General features: G+C 39.2%; 1 protein-coding gene across 1 annotated transcript in view; it reads right to left on the bottom strand.

Moving 5' to 3' along the window:
• Positions 1-17,444, bottom strand: part of rock2a (rho-associated, coiled-coil containing protein kinase 2a) — a 34,686-nt gene that overhangs the window by 3,960 nt on the left and 13,282 nt on the right. Inside the window, exons 2-28 of the mRNA XM_025054171.1 lie at positions 13,413-13,494; positions 13,177-13,277; positions 12,027-12,164; positions 11,672-11,932; positions 10,848-10,992; positions 10,610-10,748; positions 10,227-10,318; positions 9,917-10,076; positions 9,766-9,820; positions 9,334-9,422; positions 9,209-9,257; positions 8,405-8,540; positions 7,415-7,506; positions 6,972-7,218; positions 6,260-6,366; positions 5,469-5,628; positions 4,521-4,681; positions 4,198-4,382; positions 4,040-4,109; positions 3,605-3,708; positions 2,823-3,009; positions 1,905-1,998; positions 1,730-1,824; positions 1,383-1,574; positions 962-1,130; positions 200-270; positions 23-111 (exon numbers count right to left, since the gene is read on the bottom strand). Of these exons, the coding sequence (XP_024909939.1) occupies positions 23-111; positions 200-270; positions 962-1,130; positions 1,383-1,574; positions 1,730-1,824; positions 1,905-1,998; positions 2,823-3,009; positions 3,605-3,708; positions 4,040-4,109; positions 4,198-4,382; positions 4,521-4,681; positions 5,469-5,628; positions 6,260-6,366; positions 6,972-7,218; positions 7,415-7,506; positions 8,405-8,540; positions 9,209-9,257; positions 9,334-9,422; positions 9,766-9,820; positions 9,917-10,076; positions 10,227-10,318; positions 10,610-10,748; positions 10,848-10,992; positions 11,672-11,932; positions 12,027-12,164; positions 13,177-13,277; positions 13,413-13,494 (3,470 nt within the window). The remainder of the gene's footprint in view (positions 1-22; positions 112-199; positions 271-961; positions 1,131-1,382; positions 1,575-1,729; positions 1,825-1,904; positions 1,999-2,822; positions 3,010-3,604; positions 3,709-4,039; positions 4,110-4,197; positions 4,383-4,520; positions 4,682-5,468; positions 5,629-6,259; positions 6,367-6,971; positions 7,219-7,414; positions 7,507-8,404; positions 8,541-9,208; positions 9,258-9,333; positions 9,423-9,765; positions 9,821-9,916; positions 10,077-10,226; positions 10,319-10,609; positions 10,749-10,847; positions 10,993-11,671; positions 11,933-12,026; positions 12,165-13,176; positions 13,278-13,412; positions 13,495-17,444) is intronic.

Genomic DNA, 17,444 nt, shown 5'->3' with positions numbered 1-17,444 from the left:
AAAAAAATCGTACTGCACTTACTCGATATCAAGCACCATGTAGGGAATGGACTGCTCTCGGTCCTGCTCACTGTTGTAGAAGAGAATCTTCTTGCTGCTCACTACAACATACTACAGCAACCACAACATTCTAATGAGACGACGAGATCACATGCCAATATAAAGACTCAAAACAATGCCACGCCCCTCATGTTTATACCTTCTTTTCCCATCCAAATTTCTTTGTGTTGTTTCTTACAGGGAGAGACAGCCAGCCCTCCAACCGTGTTTCTTAGTGAAGGAAATAAGAGAGAACATTATTCATATACACTGAAGTAAAGTTACCTCACTTTCACTATAATATTAACATGTGAGTTAATGCAACACTAATGTATTTTTTACTTTTTACTTTGGAACACAGGACACGATCAAACTGATCATTTATTATATAATGCTGTTCAACTGCACCATCAGAATGGTGGGGGTAGTTCTGTTTGTAGTGACACTGCAATCGCTGCAGAGGGTAAGTATGAGTGACACCAGTCAGATAATCAGCAGAGAATATGCAAAACAGAAAAAAAAAAGTCAAGCCCCAAATAGCTGGGCCACTGGCAGCAAAATGAACATTAGCATATTAGCAGAATTATTCAACAGGAATGTGTAGTGGCAAAAAATATTTTAAAAAAACACTTCCACTGCAGACGAGATGTTGTTAGAATGATAAAACTCTTATCCATATTGATAGGTTTCAATCAATAACCGTGTGCCATAAAAAAAAACACAACTTGCACTGTATACGTCCTATTCTCCGACGGTGTGCTGCTATTCCTGTTTGAATTGTATTGCATCTATTCTTGTGTTATTCCTGTGGTTTTGGTGCTGTACTGCTGCTGACACTGTGTTAGGGTAGATGGGTCGACAACAATCGAGATCCCCTGGTATTTTAATTCATTAATTAAGGTAGACAACATGTATATCTCACCTGTGTAAGCATCATCGGTGTCAAACTCTGGCCCACTGCTCACACTGGCAGAGTCCATTGATTGAACACTGAGTGACTGCAGGAGGTTCCTCAGCTGCTCTATATCACTGTCCTTACTGTCCAGGGCCATCTGCAGCTCAATGCGCATCTGGCTCTCATCAGCCAATTGCTACGATGAAAAAAAAAAAAAACCCAAACATTATACAAAACATCCAAGGCAAAAGAGAAAAAAGGCAGCTGGGAAGTCTATGTTCTGTTAACATAAAGTGTTGTTTGTGGAGAGGAGTTGGAACAGTTGGAAATGTCTTTCAAATCAATACTCTAAACTGCAATGGCAGTATTTATGGGATGAGAAAAAAAAAAAAAACAAGACATGAGAGCAGAGACAAGAATTCCTGCGTTGTGCAACGGTGCCACCTACTGCTTGCATTTCATTGATCTCCCTCTGGTATTTAATAATGGTGCTGTTCAGCTTTTCCTTCTCCGACCGCAGCTCCAGCTGCAGCTTCCTGTTTTCCTTCTCCTTTCGCCGCATGTCTGTGTCGTTACCACGGCGACTGCCTCCGCCACGCACCTCCTTCCTGTTCATGATCTCTGCCAGCTTATTGACAGCCTGGTATAGAACACAAATGTATTTTTAAGTGTTTAACTTGTTGCTTCTAAAATAGAACATTTGCTTCCTGAGTTAATATTAAGAAGAAAAACAGAGAGAAATATTCATGGTGTTTTGTGTCCTTACTGAGTTGAAATAATAAAAGAAAACCATACCTGAGTTTTCAGAGTCCTCTCAGATTGCAACATCTTTTCAAATCCCTGCTTCATGTGGCTGATCTGCTGCTCCCAATCTCTTGATTTCTCAGATTCTGAAAAAACAAAGTCACTGTAGTAAAAAATGCAAACTTCAACAACTTATATTCTTAGTGAAGTAATAGCAAAGAAATACCTTCTATTGCCTCTGTCAGCTTGTTGTTTAGCTCCTCCTTCTCATTTGCCAGGTTGGCAACATCACTGGTCAGGGTACGATTGGCCTCCTCCAGCTGCGTGAAGCAGAAAGTTGGATATGGGCAGAGTTTAGAGTGGACACAGATTGATTCAGACCTACAACGTTTTGCAGACTTCTTCTGTCAGATGCCCAGTATGAAACATATTCAGCCTCCTGTGCTAAGATAATAAATTCTACAACTACTTCAAGTTTGAAAATAAGATGTTGCATAAACTACGTGTCAAACAGTCACTGGAAACTGGAACTTTTCATCTTCTTAGAGAACTGTTCACTCCACAGATCAAAGCCTGTGTGTGAGTGATGTTGAATGATGATGAATGGGTTGATTCAACTCTTTTATGTCCAATACCAATACAGCAACTTCGAGTATCAGCCAATACCGGTATCAATCCAATACCTTCTTTTCTCCTCTGTTGACAGCACGTCACGCAAAGTTAAGTTGAGTGTTTGGGCTGAGGTATCAGATTGGACGGGCTATAATTGATGTTTTTTTATGTGCGATCCTAAAAATTTGAACGATATCAGACCAATACTGATCCTGAGCCCATTAATAGAAGGCCTTTCAAGCCAAAAGATAACAAATGTCTCTGCGAAACCGTTAGTAAATTCGCCAACTACTGGTTGGGTTGATTCAACTCTTTTATGTCCAAAGATAACAAATGTCTCTACGAAACCGTTAGTAAATTCGCCCACTACTGGTCACTAGTGGTCAGTGTTATGTAAGGTGAGTATTTTTGTTAATCTAATGATAAAAAGTCTTTGTTTGAACCTTGTTCAGTGGAGATGGCAGGTGGACATTTCAGTAGCACACTCCAAAAAACATTTTCTAATAAATTCATAAATATTGATGCTACTCACTGAGCCGATAGTTATGTCCTTCTCAGCCAGCTCTTGCCGATGGCGTGCCATCATCTCCTTCAGTTCCAGCTCCTTCATTATTTTCTCCTTCTCCAGGTCTGAGTACTGCTCTTCAGCGATGGAGCGTGCCAGCTGCTCAGAATCAGCCTTTGTCAAAGTGATCTCAAGCTGAGCTGCCAACGATTCCCTAAAAAAAAAAAAAACATGTTAATCACCGACACAGAGTAGAGTGGTATTAGAGCTAACTCCAAAACAGCTTTAATATCTAACTATAACGTAACAGTAAAGGACAAATGATCCTTCCCAGACGGAAGCACAACCTTTTTATTCCCAATAACATGGACAGAAAATCAAAGTGAGTTGAAAAAGTATTTTTAATCAGTAAATCTTTTATTTTTCTCAATTACCAAATTTGATTTCCAACTGATCCCACATAGGGGTGTGACCCCATGGTTGAAAAACACTGCTGTAGTCAGTCAAGTTACCAAAATTTAACTACAAAGTGTGCACAAATTGGTTAATTTTTATTTGCAAAGTATGAAGTACAGTAAGCACAGTTCAAACAGGGGGTGAATATAACATGAACCCAAGGTAGAAAAACACAGATCTAACCTGTGATGTTTATACTAAACAACAGCTGAGGCAAGACGTTGGCTCAGTGGTTGGAGATGTGAATTCAGTAATGAATCATTAGACTTTTCTTTGACAGCAAAGCTGCGATCGCAGCCCACAGAACACCACCGCTTTTAAATTGTATGTGGTTCAAAAAGTTAAAAAACCACCTTTCTTCCTGAAGCTCCTGTAGCGACTGCTGAACATCTTTGAGTTGTTTGTTCCTCTCATCACATTCCTCCTTCAGCTCACGAACCTGGGTTTTATAAAGTGTCTGGGAGACGGAGAGTAAAGGTCATGAATATCCAAAACTTCACAACGACACTGGCATATAAAGCAATGCTTCTCCTCTAACAGTAGATCGCAGCCCACAGGGTAAAAAGATTGTTTTAACAGGAACTTTGAGGTTTTTTTATTGCTAGTTTTTTTCCTTTAGGGCCATAGTAACACAAAGCAGTTAAAGTTCTATTATTTGAAGTTTAAACAATGTTATGTACTGGCTGCTAAGATAAAGACATAATGTTCCGAAAGCATAAAAAGAGCATTTTTAAGACCTATATTTTGTTTTTATTGACATTTTATGTGCAGGCATTATTTAGACTGACAGAAAAATACTGCTCTGCTTCCAGCTGGTCCTGTAACTCCTTCATTTGCCCGTCTGTGTCCTGTCTTTCTCTGTGGATATAAAAAAATGCATTATTCATTATTCTTCTTGAATAACTGAACTTTGTAGCGTAGGTAAAAGACCAATTGTCAAACTGACTTGCGCAGCTCTTGGTTCTGCTTCTCCAAGCTGCGTTTAATGTCCAGCAGGTGGTTGGTTTCCTGCTTTAGCTGCTTCTCTGAGGTTCTGAGAGCGTTGAACTGCTGCGTTTGTGCCTTCAAGTCATTCTGAGTCAGGGTGCGTTTCTGCATCTCCTGCTCAATCTTCAGTGTCAGGTTCTTCACCTGATAGACGGAACACAAAGGAGAAAGGGTTGGAGAGTACTTTATGTCATTTTGAACGAAATCCAACGATAGCTGCAGGATTAGCCGTGTTCTAAATGAACACTTGGCTGATGCCCTGCACACATTGTAAACACTCGCCTCCTCAGTGAGACGGTCCTTATGTCTGCGCAGCTCATCAAGTTTCTGCAGAGCCTGTTTATAGTCACAGTCCATCATACTGCTGTGCTTCTCCTGCTCCAGTATTCTGTTCTCCAGGCGCAGTTTAGCTGCTCGCTCCTCTGCCAGCTTCTGTTCCATCTCTGCATGGGTGTTAAAAATGAAATAAGAGGGTTAGGATTTGAAGACGCCGCTGTTTTTAAATTAGTTTTTTTTACACACTATGACAGCTGGTGTAAGACATTTTTTCCCCCCAAGATTAACTTTTTATCAAGGTGTGCTGCATAGGATTTAGGTGGAATTACATTTTATTTTGTCATTTCTCCAGACAGACAGCAGATCATGAAATAATTTTTATATGTTCACTAAAAGTACAACCTTCTTATTGTTACTATACATGAGTATTTATCCATATAATGTATGTTATGGACTATTTTTTCTATGACTGAAAGCATTTAACTTGTCTTTGAGATGCTTTCAAAATCTGCAGAGCTCCTAACACACTGCAGTAGTGCATGTTTCATTTGCATTTAAAAAGTGAATTCTAAATATATCTTATCACTGACTGGTAATACTTGCCATAATTAGTAAAATAATAATTATTACTCTACTAAGGGGTAAATAATAAAAAATAAAGCATTCTGTGAAAAAAAATATCAAAATTAAATGCTGAGCAAATTAATACTAACAAAACAAAAAATCTGGCGGCCCGTGGGCCAAATGTATCCCACCAAACGATCCAATCTGGTTGACGACTGGGTTCAAAAATAAACATCACATAATAATGTTAGACAGAAATGTGATTTTATTTCATTCTATTTGAGTTTCCAGCCCTGTGTCTTCTAGAAAAAATCTGGGCCTCAGACAAATACAGAAAATACCTGTGCAGTTTAGCACCGAATATTCCAAACAAATGGTTGGTGGTCTCACCCTTCATGGACTCAGATTTGGCGCCTTCAATGGTGACTTTGATCTTGCTTTTGTCTGCCAGCAGCGCCCTGGTGGACTTGTGAGACGTCTCCTCTTGATCCAGCTCCTGCTGCAGCACCTTCAGCTTGTAGGTCAGTTCAATCTCCCTGTTGCTCTTCTCCTGCACAGAGAACAGCCAGGACAGAGCAAAGGTCACCAGAGCAACTATGAGGCTGTACAGCACAAGGTTAGTCAACGTTTTTAACCATACTTCAAAGCTAAAAGCCACTGAATGTCATTTTAATTTGATGTCTTAAAACAAATTTTGAGGAAGGATATTTACAAACTGAATGGTGTAAATGAAAAAGGTTTATGGATTTTTCCAGCCCGTTGGCAGTATCATCACTGCCTGCAAATAAGTGCTGTCTTTATATACTTTACGGTTCATACACTCAAACAATCAAGGTCATTTATTCCTTGAGCTCCAGTCTTCCTCAGATGTGTCTCACGATGTCAATGTGATGTGTCTCTTGTTTGGAAAACAGCAGATAAATACTGATAAGGAACTCAAAGCATATTGTAATCCAGTGGAACAGCTCCCCCCAGTGACCAAAACAGGAAAAAGCCTTTTATACAAAAGAAAAACCTTAGATCATTGTTTTAGGAATATGTTCATTCATATTCACGACTTTGTCCGAAAGTCCAACTTGAATATAAAAAAATAATAAAAAGGTAGTTATAATAATAACTTGGCATAGAGGCTGGTCATGCTAAAAACTCATTTGCATTCATATTTATATTCTTCTACTTACCCTGTCCAAATCAGCAAGTTTCTCCTGGAGCTGTCTCTTCTCAGTCTCAACTTTGGACAGAGACTGTCTCTGCTGACGTGCCTCCTCCTCCAGACCAGAGATTCGTCCTATGAGACACATTCACATTCAAAAGTGCATGTTAACATGATGTCACAGGTTATGCTAAACTTTTGTAAAACAATCTTTCCATTTCACCAATATCCAGATGAAACACTGATTCTACAACAAGATCAGCAGTTAATAAAAGTCATCTTGTCAGTGATCCGGTTATTGTGTGTGTTAACCAGGCTGTGTTGGCAGCACACAGGGGAACAACTCCATTCACAAGATCTGTTATGTCTTTATATGACAGTTTAAATATGCTAAGTGTCGCTTGGATGAGATTACAGATTAATTATTACCCTAACATCCACAAACAGTTCTAAACAGTCACACAATAGCATTCTGCGAGCAGACCAGCATTGGAAATTACTCTGTGGTTTTTAAAGGCCTCAGATGAAAGCCTGTGTGAAAAAAGTGCATCAACTTCCATCAGATTGGTGACATTTAAAACTATTTATAAAACAAGCTTTTCACTGGTGCTCTGAAAAATCAAAAGTTTATTAATTCTGGCAACAACTGTATATATCCTGAGGCTTTTCATGGCTGTGTGAAGTTTTTTGTTTTTTTTTAAAGTTCCTCGTCTTACATAACATGTTTGTGTTTCACCCACCCATAAGGTCACTGATGGTCTCCGAGCCCTGGCTGTGCTCCCTCCTCTCTGTCTCCAGAGCCGCCTGTAGGCTGATACATTCTTTCTCCAGACTGAGCTTGCTGCGCTCCAGCAGGCAGCATTTGTCCTGCAGCTCACGTACGTTGGCCTCCAGCTGCTGCAACTGCTTGCTGTTCTCGGTCTGGGATTTACGGAGCCGGGCCGCTGCCTCAGACTCAGCCCGGAGCAGCATGTTGGCTTCTTCTAACTGAGAGACGGACAAAAGGGGTGATGCAATTTGTCCAATCATCTTTTTAAAGCTCAGGTCTATATTGTGCTTGTTCTTGCTGTTTCTTCAGAGCCTCTTTGCAGCCAGACTGACAACAGATAATAAAGTTCTCTAACAAGGAAAGAATCATGAGACTTTACCTCTGGCTGACAAAATACCTCTGAGTTTTACTGACCTGTTTTTGTAGATGAATGTTCTTCTCATTTGAAATGTGTGAATTCTGGTTTCTTTTTTTCAGGTCATCCAATTGGTCTCGTAGGCCGTTTACTGCACATGAAATAAAAAAAAAAAACTTTTCATTATGAACTTTTAACATAAGGCTCTTTGTAAACATTACAACTTGGGAGATCTCAGCCTTAACTCTATGAGTTTTAATGAGTAATCTGACAGGACAAGTGGATGTTTTATTTATTTATTAATCACATCAGCACAAGCAGGTGACTGTCCTCCAATCAAATTTAATGATCACTACTGTGCAATAGCAACATACCAAGTGTGTTTTTGTTTATGTTTAAACCTGTAAACCTGCTCATTAATTCTTTCTCTTCCAATTTTTCTTCAGGGTCACGGGGGAAGGGTAGGGAAGGAGGTGAAGCTAAATTCCAGCAACCATCGGGGGAGGGCAGCACACACCCTGGACATTTCAGCAGTCCATCACATACAAAGACAAACAACCCTTCACAGTCACCTCTATACCTGTGGTCACTGTCGACCAGGGGTGTCTACACTTTTTTGGCCTGGGAACTACTGTCCAAATGACCAGGCTAAAGTGAACTACTACATTAAAAATGTCAATCATATACTAAACATACTCAATATTCAAATTATAAGTTGGTGTACTGATCAATTACATCCATGTAGCTGTATGGCCCAATCTGAATTCTTACAATATAGGTCAGAGGTGTCAAACTCAAATTCACAGCGGGCCAAAATTAAAATCTGGGCCAAAATCAGGGACCAAACTAAATATTTATTGAAAAGATTCATTTTGCGTAAACACTGAATCTTTCGGGCCAAATATAATTACCGGTACACTGCAGGCCAGATTTTGGTTTGACATATAGGGATATAGGGTCACTACAGCACACTATAGAACAATATGTGTCCTTTTCCTTAATATGTGTGAGAACAAACAGGATGGATTTTAAATTCCATCTCTCCACACCTTCATTCTCCAGGCATCGCTTCCTGTCGGCTTCACTCTCAGCCTTGCGGTGGCTTTCCAGACTCTTGTGCTGCAGCAGGGCCTTCTCCCTCTCCAGCTGCCTCACACTCGACTCCAGGTTCTTCCTTCCGCTCACCTGAAAATGGACATTAATGTTGTAGGATTGATTTCACACCAATGTGATTTCACTTTCTGAAATACGATTGCGACAAAACGCTGATCCAGAGCATAAGAGAGAAAATATTACGTGGTGTCCCTATTAAAACAACAATTGAGACTTTAACTATCAGTAATCCCCACCATTTATGTCCGAAAATCTTTGATTTTTCTTTCATTTATTTGAGTATTTGGTGCCCTATGTGTCTGTCCAGAATAATCCTGGTCCTCTGATAAACACAGCTGGTGAGAGAGTTACTCCGGAGTCACAGCTTTTTAAGTTATGAATAAAGAGACTTAATTTTCTTAAAATACATTTTATTACACTTTCACTGAACCAAGATTAGTTGTTCCGTAAAAGCTGTAAAAGCTGTACTTCCAAAACTTTCATTTACTGATCTCCCAAAATGCCTGGGTGACTAACTATGATGTCATCTGTGAGCTGGAAAAAGCACTCACTCAGAATGACACTGTAATACTCAACCTGAATATGGAAAACTGCTGTTATGACGATGTCATTACAGAACGAATTTATTCATCAAAGTTAAAAAGAAAATTCTCAAAATGATGAAATAAAAGTTAATGTTGTGAAACTATTTATTGCATTAACTATTCATGTGACAATTGTTAGCAAAACATTTGTCTTACCTCCTCCTCAAGCTCTTTAGAGATTTTGTCCAGACGACTCGTGGCGGCTCTGAAGAAAAGAGGTAAGATTTTATTTACACTTGTTCATCCAAATCTGGATGTTTGCAGTGAAACAGTTACTCCACCTGTATTTGTGCTCCATGTCATCTCTCGACTGTTTCTCATTGTTGAGCTGCACCTCTAGGTGGCACAGTTTCTTCTGCAGAGCTGCAGTCTAGAATCGGAAATAGTGATAATGTAATAAAAATTTAAAATATAAAGCAACTGTATAATAACACTCTGTCATCACTCTCACACAATGTACTGATGGGGTTTGGATGTATTGTAGGCAGGATGGTTAAAAGAAACAAGTCACCTAAGCACCAACCATCAAAGACATTCAATTACACTCACCAGCAACCAATCACAGCAGCACAGGTACAGGTAAACACCTTCACTGTGAAAGTGAGCCCTAAAACATTTCCCTGCAGTGTGCTCTTTCTTTTCATGTTCCATTTTTTATTAGAATTCTTGCGAACCCTCACTATAGTGATGAAACAGGAAGTGGCAGCACCTACCTCTTCTTTTGAGTTCTCATGGCTCACAGAGGAGTTGTTGGAAGCATTTAATAACCTGAAAAGACAGGGAGGATCAAAAGGATGAACCATGCCATCTTTGATGTGCAGCACAAAAACGACTGACACACAAGAAATTATTCGGACAACTTACTGGTCTTCCTTAAAATAGGTGAAGCCAACAAAGGGTAACTGGTTTCCAACAAAAGCCTTAGGTGTGGGAAAGGTCTCCACGTCGCCTTCATCGTCTTTAATGTCATCAAAGTTACTAGTGTCAATGTCACTGCTCAGCTCAGGGACCACGGGGGCAACCGCTGAGAGACAAAGACAGAAAAAAAAGCAGAATACAATATGAGACGGAAGTCATGAAAGAAGTATTTGTATTCTACCTAGTTTTAATTAATACTACTTTATACTTTGTGCTGTTCAGATTGGCCTATTTATTCTTGTCGCTCGATACTAACTGTCTCTAAGGGTGTCGAAGGTCCACTGGTCATTCTTGAAGAAAGGATGTCTTTTGATTTCTTCCACACCGCTCCTGCCTAATCGTACCTCCCTTAGAAAAAAAAGAAAAAGTTTATTTTTGTATTAGAAAAGGACAGACTAAATAAATAAACATCACCAAATCCCCAGAGTAATCACTAAAAGCACACAGGTCTAAATTAGGGATAGGTTGAGCCAATAGGTGAATAGTAATTGTTATCGGTCAGAATTTGTTCAGAATTTGGAACTTCAAACAACAACTATAGTCTGCCCAATCCGATACCTAAGCCCAAATGATCAACTTAACAATGCGCCACATGCCGTTAACACTTTTTCATTTTCTTTAAAATCCTATCCCTCATACCTGTCAGTCAAGAAGGCGCAAATGATGTTCTTAGCATCTTTGGAGATCTCCACATCATCTGGGAAGTTCAGCGAGTTCTTGTGGTCCATTATCTTACTGTATGTTCCCACAAGTGAGTCAGCATAGAAGGGCGTGTCACCTGGTACCAGAAATATTAAGTGAGCAGATGGAGACATGCAACAAACAGTACTGGCACTTTTGTTTTATCCAGTCACTATGAAGAAAGACTTTTACTGACCTACAAGCATCTCAAATATGAAGACCCCGACAGACCACCAGTCACATTCTCTCCCGTAATATCCATCCCCTCCTTGGGACTTGAGTACCTCCGGAGAGATGTAGTCTGGAGTCCCAACAGCTGTGTCACAATGCACCATGCCGGTCTGCAAAACATTGATTTAAAACAGAATTTTAGAATTTGCTGTGAGCTAAAACTTGCATGAATTCACTTGTGCCAATAATGATAGACACAACAGCACAGATTTGTTATGAATCTTTATACTTACATTTTTCACAAATTTGAGAGCTAAAGTTCAACATACAGCTTATATTATGGTGCAGCGCTTTAACTTTTGCTTGCTAAAAAAAATACTGATAATATTTTTTCAACTAATTATTATTTTTTAAGAATTATGACTAAAAACACCACACACAGGCTTAAACAATTGTATTTCTTTTCACTTTTGTTGTTTTTTGGGAGCTTTTTACCCTTCATTATGGACTTCTATGTCCTAGATTACAACTTTGTTTGTATAGGTGAGTGACATGGGTACTTATGCACAGTATGTGAGTTTTGACTTACGGCAAAACTCGAGATACATCACACAGAACGAACAGGAATTCTGACATACGCCTAGGACCCCCTGTGTTAAATACTGGTTTTACAGAAAAGAATAAGGAAGCATATTGTGCTGCGTAAATTGTTTCTACTTTGTTTTAAAAAATGAAAAAGCTCATGAAATGTTGCAATTCCTGTAAAGAGATCCATTGAGCCTTTAGGTATGAAACCTACACATACAAACAGTCCAACTACACACAGCCAAAGCTCAATTTTTAACTTACTGAGTCCATCTTCATGCAGGTGCCAAAGTCAGCCAGCTTGAGGTGTCCAAGTCTGTCCAGCAGCATGTTGTCAGGCTTGACGTCACGGTGGATGAAACCCATGGAATGTATGGCGTCCAGGGCCATCACGACCTCCGCTGTATAGAACTTGGCCCATTTCTCTGGCACGTCGTAGGTGCTGGTAAGGTTGACCAAGTCACCCCCTGGCATGTACTCCATTACCATGTAGAGGTAGTGCTCATCTTGGAAGGCACAGCACAGCTGAACAAGGCAGTACAGTACTCTTACTACACACGAAACAGGCAGTATCTACTAAGCAAGAACATGATCATAAAAACAATCTTATTCCACCAACCTGCACGACCCAGGGACTGTTGGAAAAGGCCATGATGTCTCTCTCTTCCCAGAAAAAGGCAGAATCCGATCGCTTGATCATTTCAAACTTGCTCAGCAGCTTCATGGCATAAACCTTCTGAGAGGCTTTATGTCTCACCTGCAGGATGAAACATGAGAATGAGAATCTAAGAAGAATTCAGCAAATAGGAAATACAGCAAAGTTTATGTCAGTGTGGCTGTGAAAAAATATTTCTTTTATATTTTTTTTATCTACTGATATAATTAAGTTTTTGGGAAAAGGCTCTGATACGGAGACCATCACAACTGTTAACAGTTATTTACCAGATGTCAGGAGTATGTTACGAGAAGCGTCTTAAATTAAAGAGCAGAGATCCTAAAACTTAGTATCTCAGAAGACTTTTTAGTCCAATCAGAATGAAATTTAAGACTAGCAATAACCAAAATTAACCACAGCCTCGTCAGCTACACTCTGTAGAGCTGTGCAAAGCTGGCCTGGAAAGCTTTGGTCAGTTCCTCCTTCATTTCTGTTAATTCTGTCATTTTCTGTGTATGTGAAGATATGCTAGCATGAAGATTGGAGACTTGGGTAAAACCAGTAAAGAACTGTGCTTTTTAAGGAAACAAATTTGCAGTTTATGTTTTTCCCACTTTGCATAAGTGATTTCATTGCTCTCATTTTCCTTCATGCAGACCAGGCACTGGTATCAGATGCTGGTACAGGGCACTGGTACCAGGCAATATATCAGATGCATTCTACTGGTTCAAGCTATGCTGCAAAATCCTCATTAAGAAACCACTGTCTCTTAAATTGGTCCTCACCTTGTTGAGCTATATCACTGATAGCAATGTGTGTGTGTATACTGAAAGCAGCAACAAACAAAAGTGTTGCTGATTCTGCTGTCTCCATTAGCTTAGCATAATAAGAAGCTTTGACTAAAATCAGAAAGATCGATACAGGATAATATCTATAGGCTATATGATTTTTTTTTTAATTTTGTTTTTTAATTACAGTGAATCTAACATGAATAAAAAAAACCTTTGGACCACTTAATGACTTTTCACACTTTGTAAGGCTCCGTTGGAAAGTTGGAAAGAGACTATTCTGTCATCAAAAACAACTGTGTGCAGTACAAATGGCTTATACTCACCAACTGGACCTCGCCAAATGCCCCTCGACCAATAATTTTAACTTTGTCGAAGTCTTCAGACTTCATTTGGAGGTGTCGGATTTGCTCTATGACCTTTTCATCTGTGTACCAACGACACAAAGAGAATAGACAATCTTTTGAAATTAAAATTCAGTGCACGGACAGAACAAGTGAAGGAGGGGAAGAAAAGGTTCCCTGACCATTATTTTAATTATTCTGGTACGAAATCAACTTACATCTGTTTAGGAATGTTTCAATGTTTTTGTTTTTCCGTAGTGCAGGGTAGTCTAAGTCCAGGACCATGGCATTCATGGAGTCCTAAACAGAGAGAATAAAAACATCATCAACCATCATTTCAGCAACATTCTCAACAATTTCTTTGCTTGGTCTAAAGTTATTTAATTATTAATTAAAGTCATGACTAAATAAAACCTGACAATGCCCTTAAAACAATAATCTAAATTTCAAACAAATCTTTTAATGTTATAAACACCTGACAGCAGAATCACTTCCAGACAGTACAGTCTTGCTTCATGAATGTGACCAACATTTAAGACTCATCATGACTGGATTTTGTTTTGCTCAGTGTGCCTCTAAGTTTGTCTTTGACCATTTATGGTCGTCAATCCGAGTCCATGTAACAACAGAAGTGACAATGAGAGAGAGTAAAAGGAGAGGATCGAGTCACCCAGTAATGAGAGTAAAATTACTGACCATAATAACTTGAACAACTTGTCTTAGCAGAACATAGAGGTTACACCATTTGTTCTAGGCCACCTGTGATCAGACTCAAACCTTGGTTGGAGTACCAGTTTGGTCCACTTGTGATTACTCAGGGCCTTTGTACCAGTTTGGTCCACTTGTGATTACTAAGGGCCTTTTTAAACAAGTTTAAACAAGGTTCACCACCTGTTCAGACCAATGAGCTAACTGTATCAGGAAAAAGAAAGCTCAAGATGGAAGTTTCAGGAAACGCATACACTCAGCATCTGAACTATCTGTCTATGATAACAAAATTAAATATCAAAAATAAATTAATGTGTGGTGATGTAAATGTGTGACCATTTTTGCATGTATATATTTTCATCTTGTACCACTCTTATAAGTTCGGATCTTGTCATATTAAACGTACGATGGGACACAAAACAGTACGAAGTACGAAAAAACGCTTCATTTATCAACATGGAAGATATGTATTTTCTATAACTGAAAGCACATTCATAACAGTGAATAAAGCTCACAACTTTGTGGCTGTAAAACTGATGTTGAATTAGGTTACCTCTATTATAGATTAAAAAAATGAAAGACTGGCAAAAAGAATGACTTCTCTAACTCGCATTTAACTTTGGCCCTTCCTTTCTTCTTATTTCCTATTCACCACTGTTCTCCATTGAGATTCAGTTTACAGTGGGTTGAACACTTTATTTCGTCATCTTCACTTCCCCCACGGTCTGACCTCAGAGATAACTACTATTAAAGGGAACAAACTAACACACACTTCGAGTGAGTGAAGGGGTGTTGCTGTATGTGGATGCATATGCGCACAAACACACACGAGGATCTCCTTCCAAGCAGACAGTACAGGAAATGATACACCCCACCCCTAAGCCTGTGGATAATTTCAGTGTGTCATGAAGCCAGTCTCTGAGTGCAGTCATTTCCTCTGAGGTAGCATTCTCTGTTACTGCCACTGTCTGCAGCCAAAAGAACCCATCTTTTTTAAATGCATGGCATTAACAGATACAAACATGTGACCGTGAGCTGAGAGATGAGTACAGTCATTGGAAAAAAACTGATGCCATACCCATATTCTGTATATCTATTATACAGAATATGGGTAAGGCTGATGTCATACCTATATATACTTTTGTCTACAAGACAAAACCAGTGTCTCTAAACCATACGTCAGAGCAGGTCTCACTACTGTCTAATGAACCTTTCAACTTTGCTACTATTCTTCTGTCAAAATCACTCCACTGATTCCATCCCGACTGCACCCATTTTCTTCACCTCATTTGTGAACTGTCCATTTCCCTGAATGGTTGACCCTAGATATTAAAACTCATCCACCTCTACTACCTCTTCTCCTTCATCTTTATTATTCTACTTGCCTCACTCTCGTTTACACACCTGTATTTTTTCTTGCTCCTGCTGACCTTCATTACCTACTCTCAATACAGATGGCAATGTCATCTGCGAACATGGTCCACGGACCCTCCTGCCTGACCTCATCTGTCATCAGTTACTCCAACAACACACTCTATCCCTGTCTCACTGGCCTTTTACGTGTCCTCCAAGACCCCCAACATACTTCTCCAACTTCTGGCCATCTCATACACTATTGCAGTTCCACTGTTTCTAACGAGCGGAGATTCTCAGCCTAAACAAATTAAAACTTGTGCCACAAATCTAACAGGACACACAGGGCTTTCAGCGTTAGGATAGATGGAAATAGAGAAGGGCTTGTTAGAACTGCAACGCTCGGATAATCTCTACAACAGAGTAATTGAACTCATCTTAAGGAAAGAGAGGACGGATTATGTTATTAGGATGTGGATTTGTTCAGGCAGAATGCCACTGAAGGCCCAGGTGAGAATACCACAGCACACCACTGATTAAAATACATTTGCATCTTTGAAACATTAGTCATGTAGAGACACTGCATTCTGATAGAGTGCATTGCATAATTAGTCACCAACGCATTTAATGTTGAGAATTGTTAGACATTATTCATCCCACTCTCTATCTGTGCTGACACATAAGCTAAGATGATCCCCTGGTGCATCACAATGACAGTGACAAAACACCCTCCATTCCTAAACAATTAAAGATAGGACATTTGACATTGTTATTGTTTAGACAGTTAGCCTGCTGGAAATTCTGCAAACAAGCAAAGTTGACAAAAATATATTTAAAAAATGAATTTCTAAAATGTATTTTTAAATTATTTTACACAGATAAAAGTATAAAAATGCAGTATTTATTACGTTTATTTTTATACTTTGCATGGAAAAACAATATATACCCTTTACCTTATTCTAAAACCTTCTTCATGTCATAAAGGTCATTAGTCCTAAATTGTTGTTATTAAATAAACTAATAACTATCAATGTCAAAATTTCAATTTTATCACATCTAACAGCACATGAATAATGTGTATTTATTCTTAAGAAGTTACAAAGGACGATTTTTGAATTAAAATCGAGTTTGACCAATTATTTGAGTGGAAATCTTTTTATCCTAAAAGCTGACTCAACATTTATATACCCAGCAACTATTGAACAATTAACAAAATCCATGTGTTTTTGTGCTTTGGGGGTAAATGGCTAACGGCTGCTGTTTTAAACTGTGTCTTTGAGCCGTGAAGAAAAAAAAAAACTATACGACTGAAGGACATTCCCTAATGTCCTTCAAACAGCTATTTATAAAACTAACCAGCCAAGTGTCTAGGACAGTGTGATGCTAGATAGATAATTTAAACACTAATGTTTCTGGACTTCTTCCAGATCCAGGCTAATCTGTGTTTCCGTGCCCACAGATGTTGTGGGCAGTCAACAATCTAAATAGTTATAAAAGTAGATGTCAATGTCTGTAGTCCACATGGTTATACAGGACAACTGTCCCAGTTGTGCAGGTATTCTCTAAGGGCTTCTAAGAGCTAATGATAACACATGTCTACTTAGACTTATCAATCAAATGCTAATGTATCTATTAGCATTCCAGCATTTGCTTTACTGTAATTTAGTCAGAGGGTTATGGTTGGTTGCTAAGCAACTCCAGTGAAATACAAAGAGCTGAACTCTGTTGAAGCAACAGAGAGACGACAGGCAGGAGTTTTATGAGGACATCCTCTTCTTTCCCATTTTATTTAGCCATCCTGCTTGTTGACTTCACAAAACATTATTTTTTCCTTTGCATGCTTTCGCTCTTTATCACTCTATAAAATGCCACGTGGATCCAGCACTCAGGAATGTCATGAGGTCCAACAGCATACTCCATCTGGAGTCTTTCTTCAAAACAAAATTCTTGTTAGAACTTGGCTACAACCCATCTCGACACTAAGCATGAGCCTGGAAGGCAAGCAATGCTACTCAAAGCTTTAAAAGGATGGAGCACAAAGTTAATGTTTTGATTAAATTCCATCCGTTTTAAAAATAGTTGTGGGGATAAATGGCGGACCAGGCAGAGGATGGGGGCTGTGCCAGGCTGAGCCCGTAAACTCTCACAAACCGGCAGCAGCAGCCAGAAACCTGTAGAAATTCACCAAA

The sequence above is a fragment of the Cynoglossus semilaevis genome, chromosome 1 (genome assembly GCF_000523025.1).
Source record: "Cynoglossus semilaevis isolate Cse_v1.0 chromosome 1, Cse_v1.0, whole genome shotgun sequence".
Lineage (NCBI taxonomy): Eukaryota > Metazoa > Chordata > Actinopteri > Pleuronectiformes > Cynoglossidae > Cynoglossus > Cynoglossus semilaevis.
The sequence above is the reverse complement of the archived record's forward strand: the minus strand, read 5'-3'. Positions and strand labels throughout refer to the sequence as shown.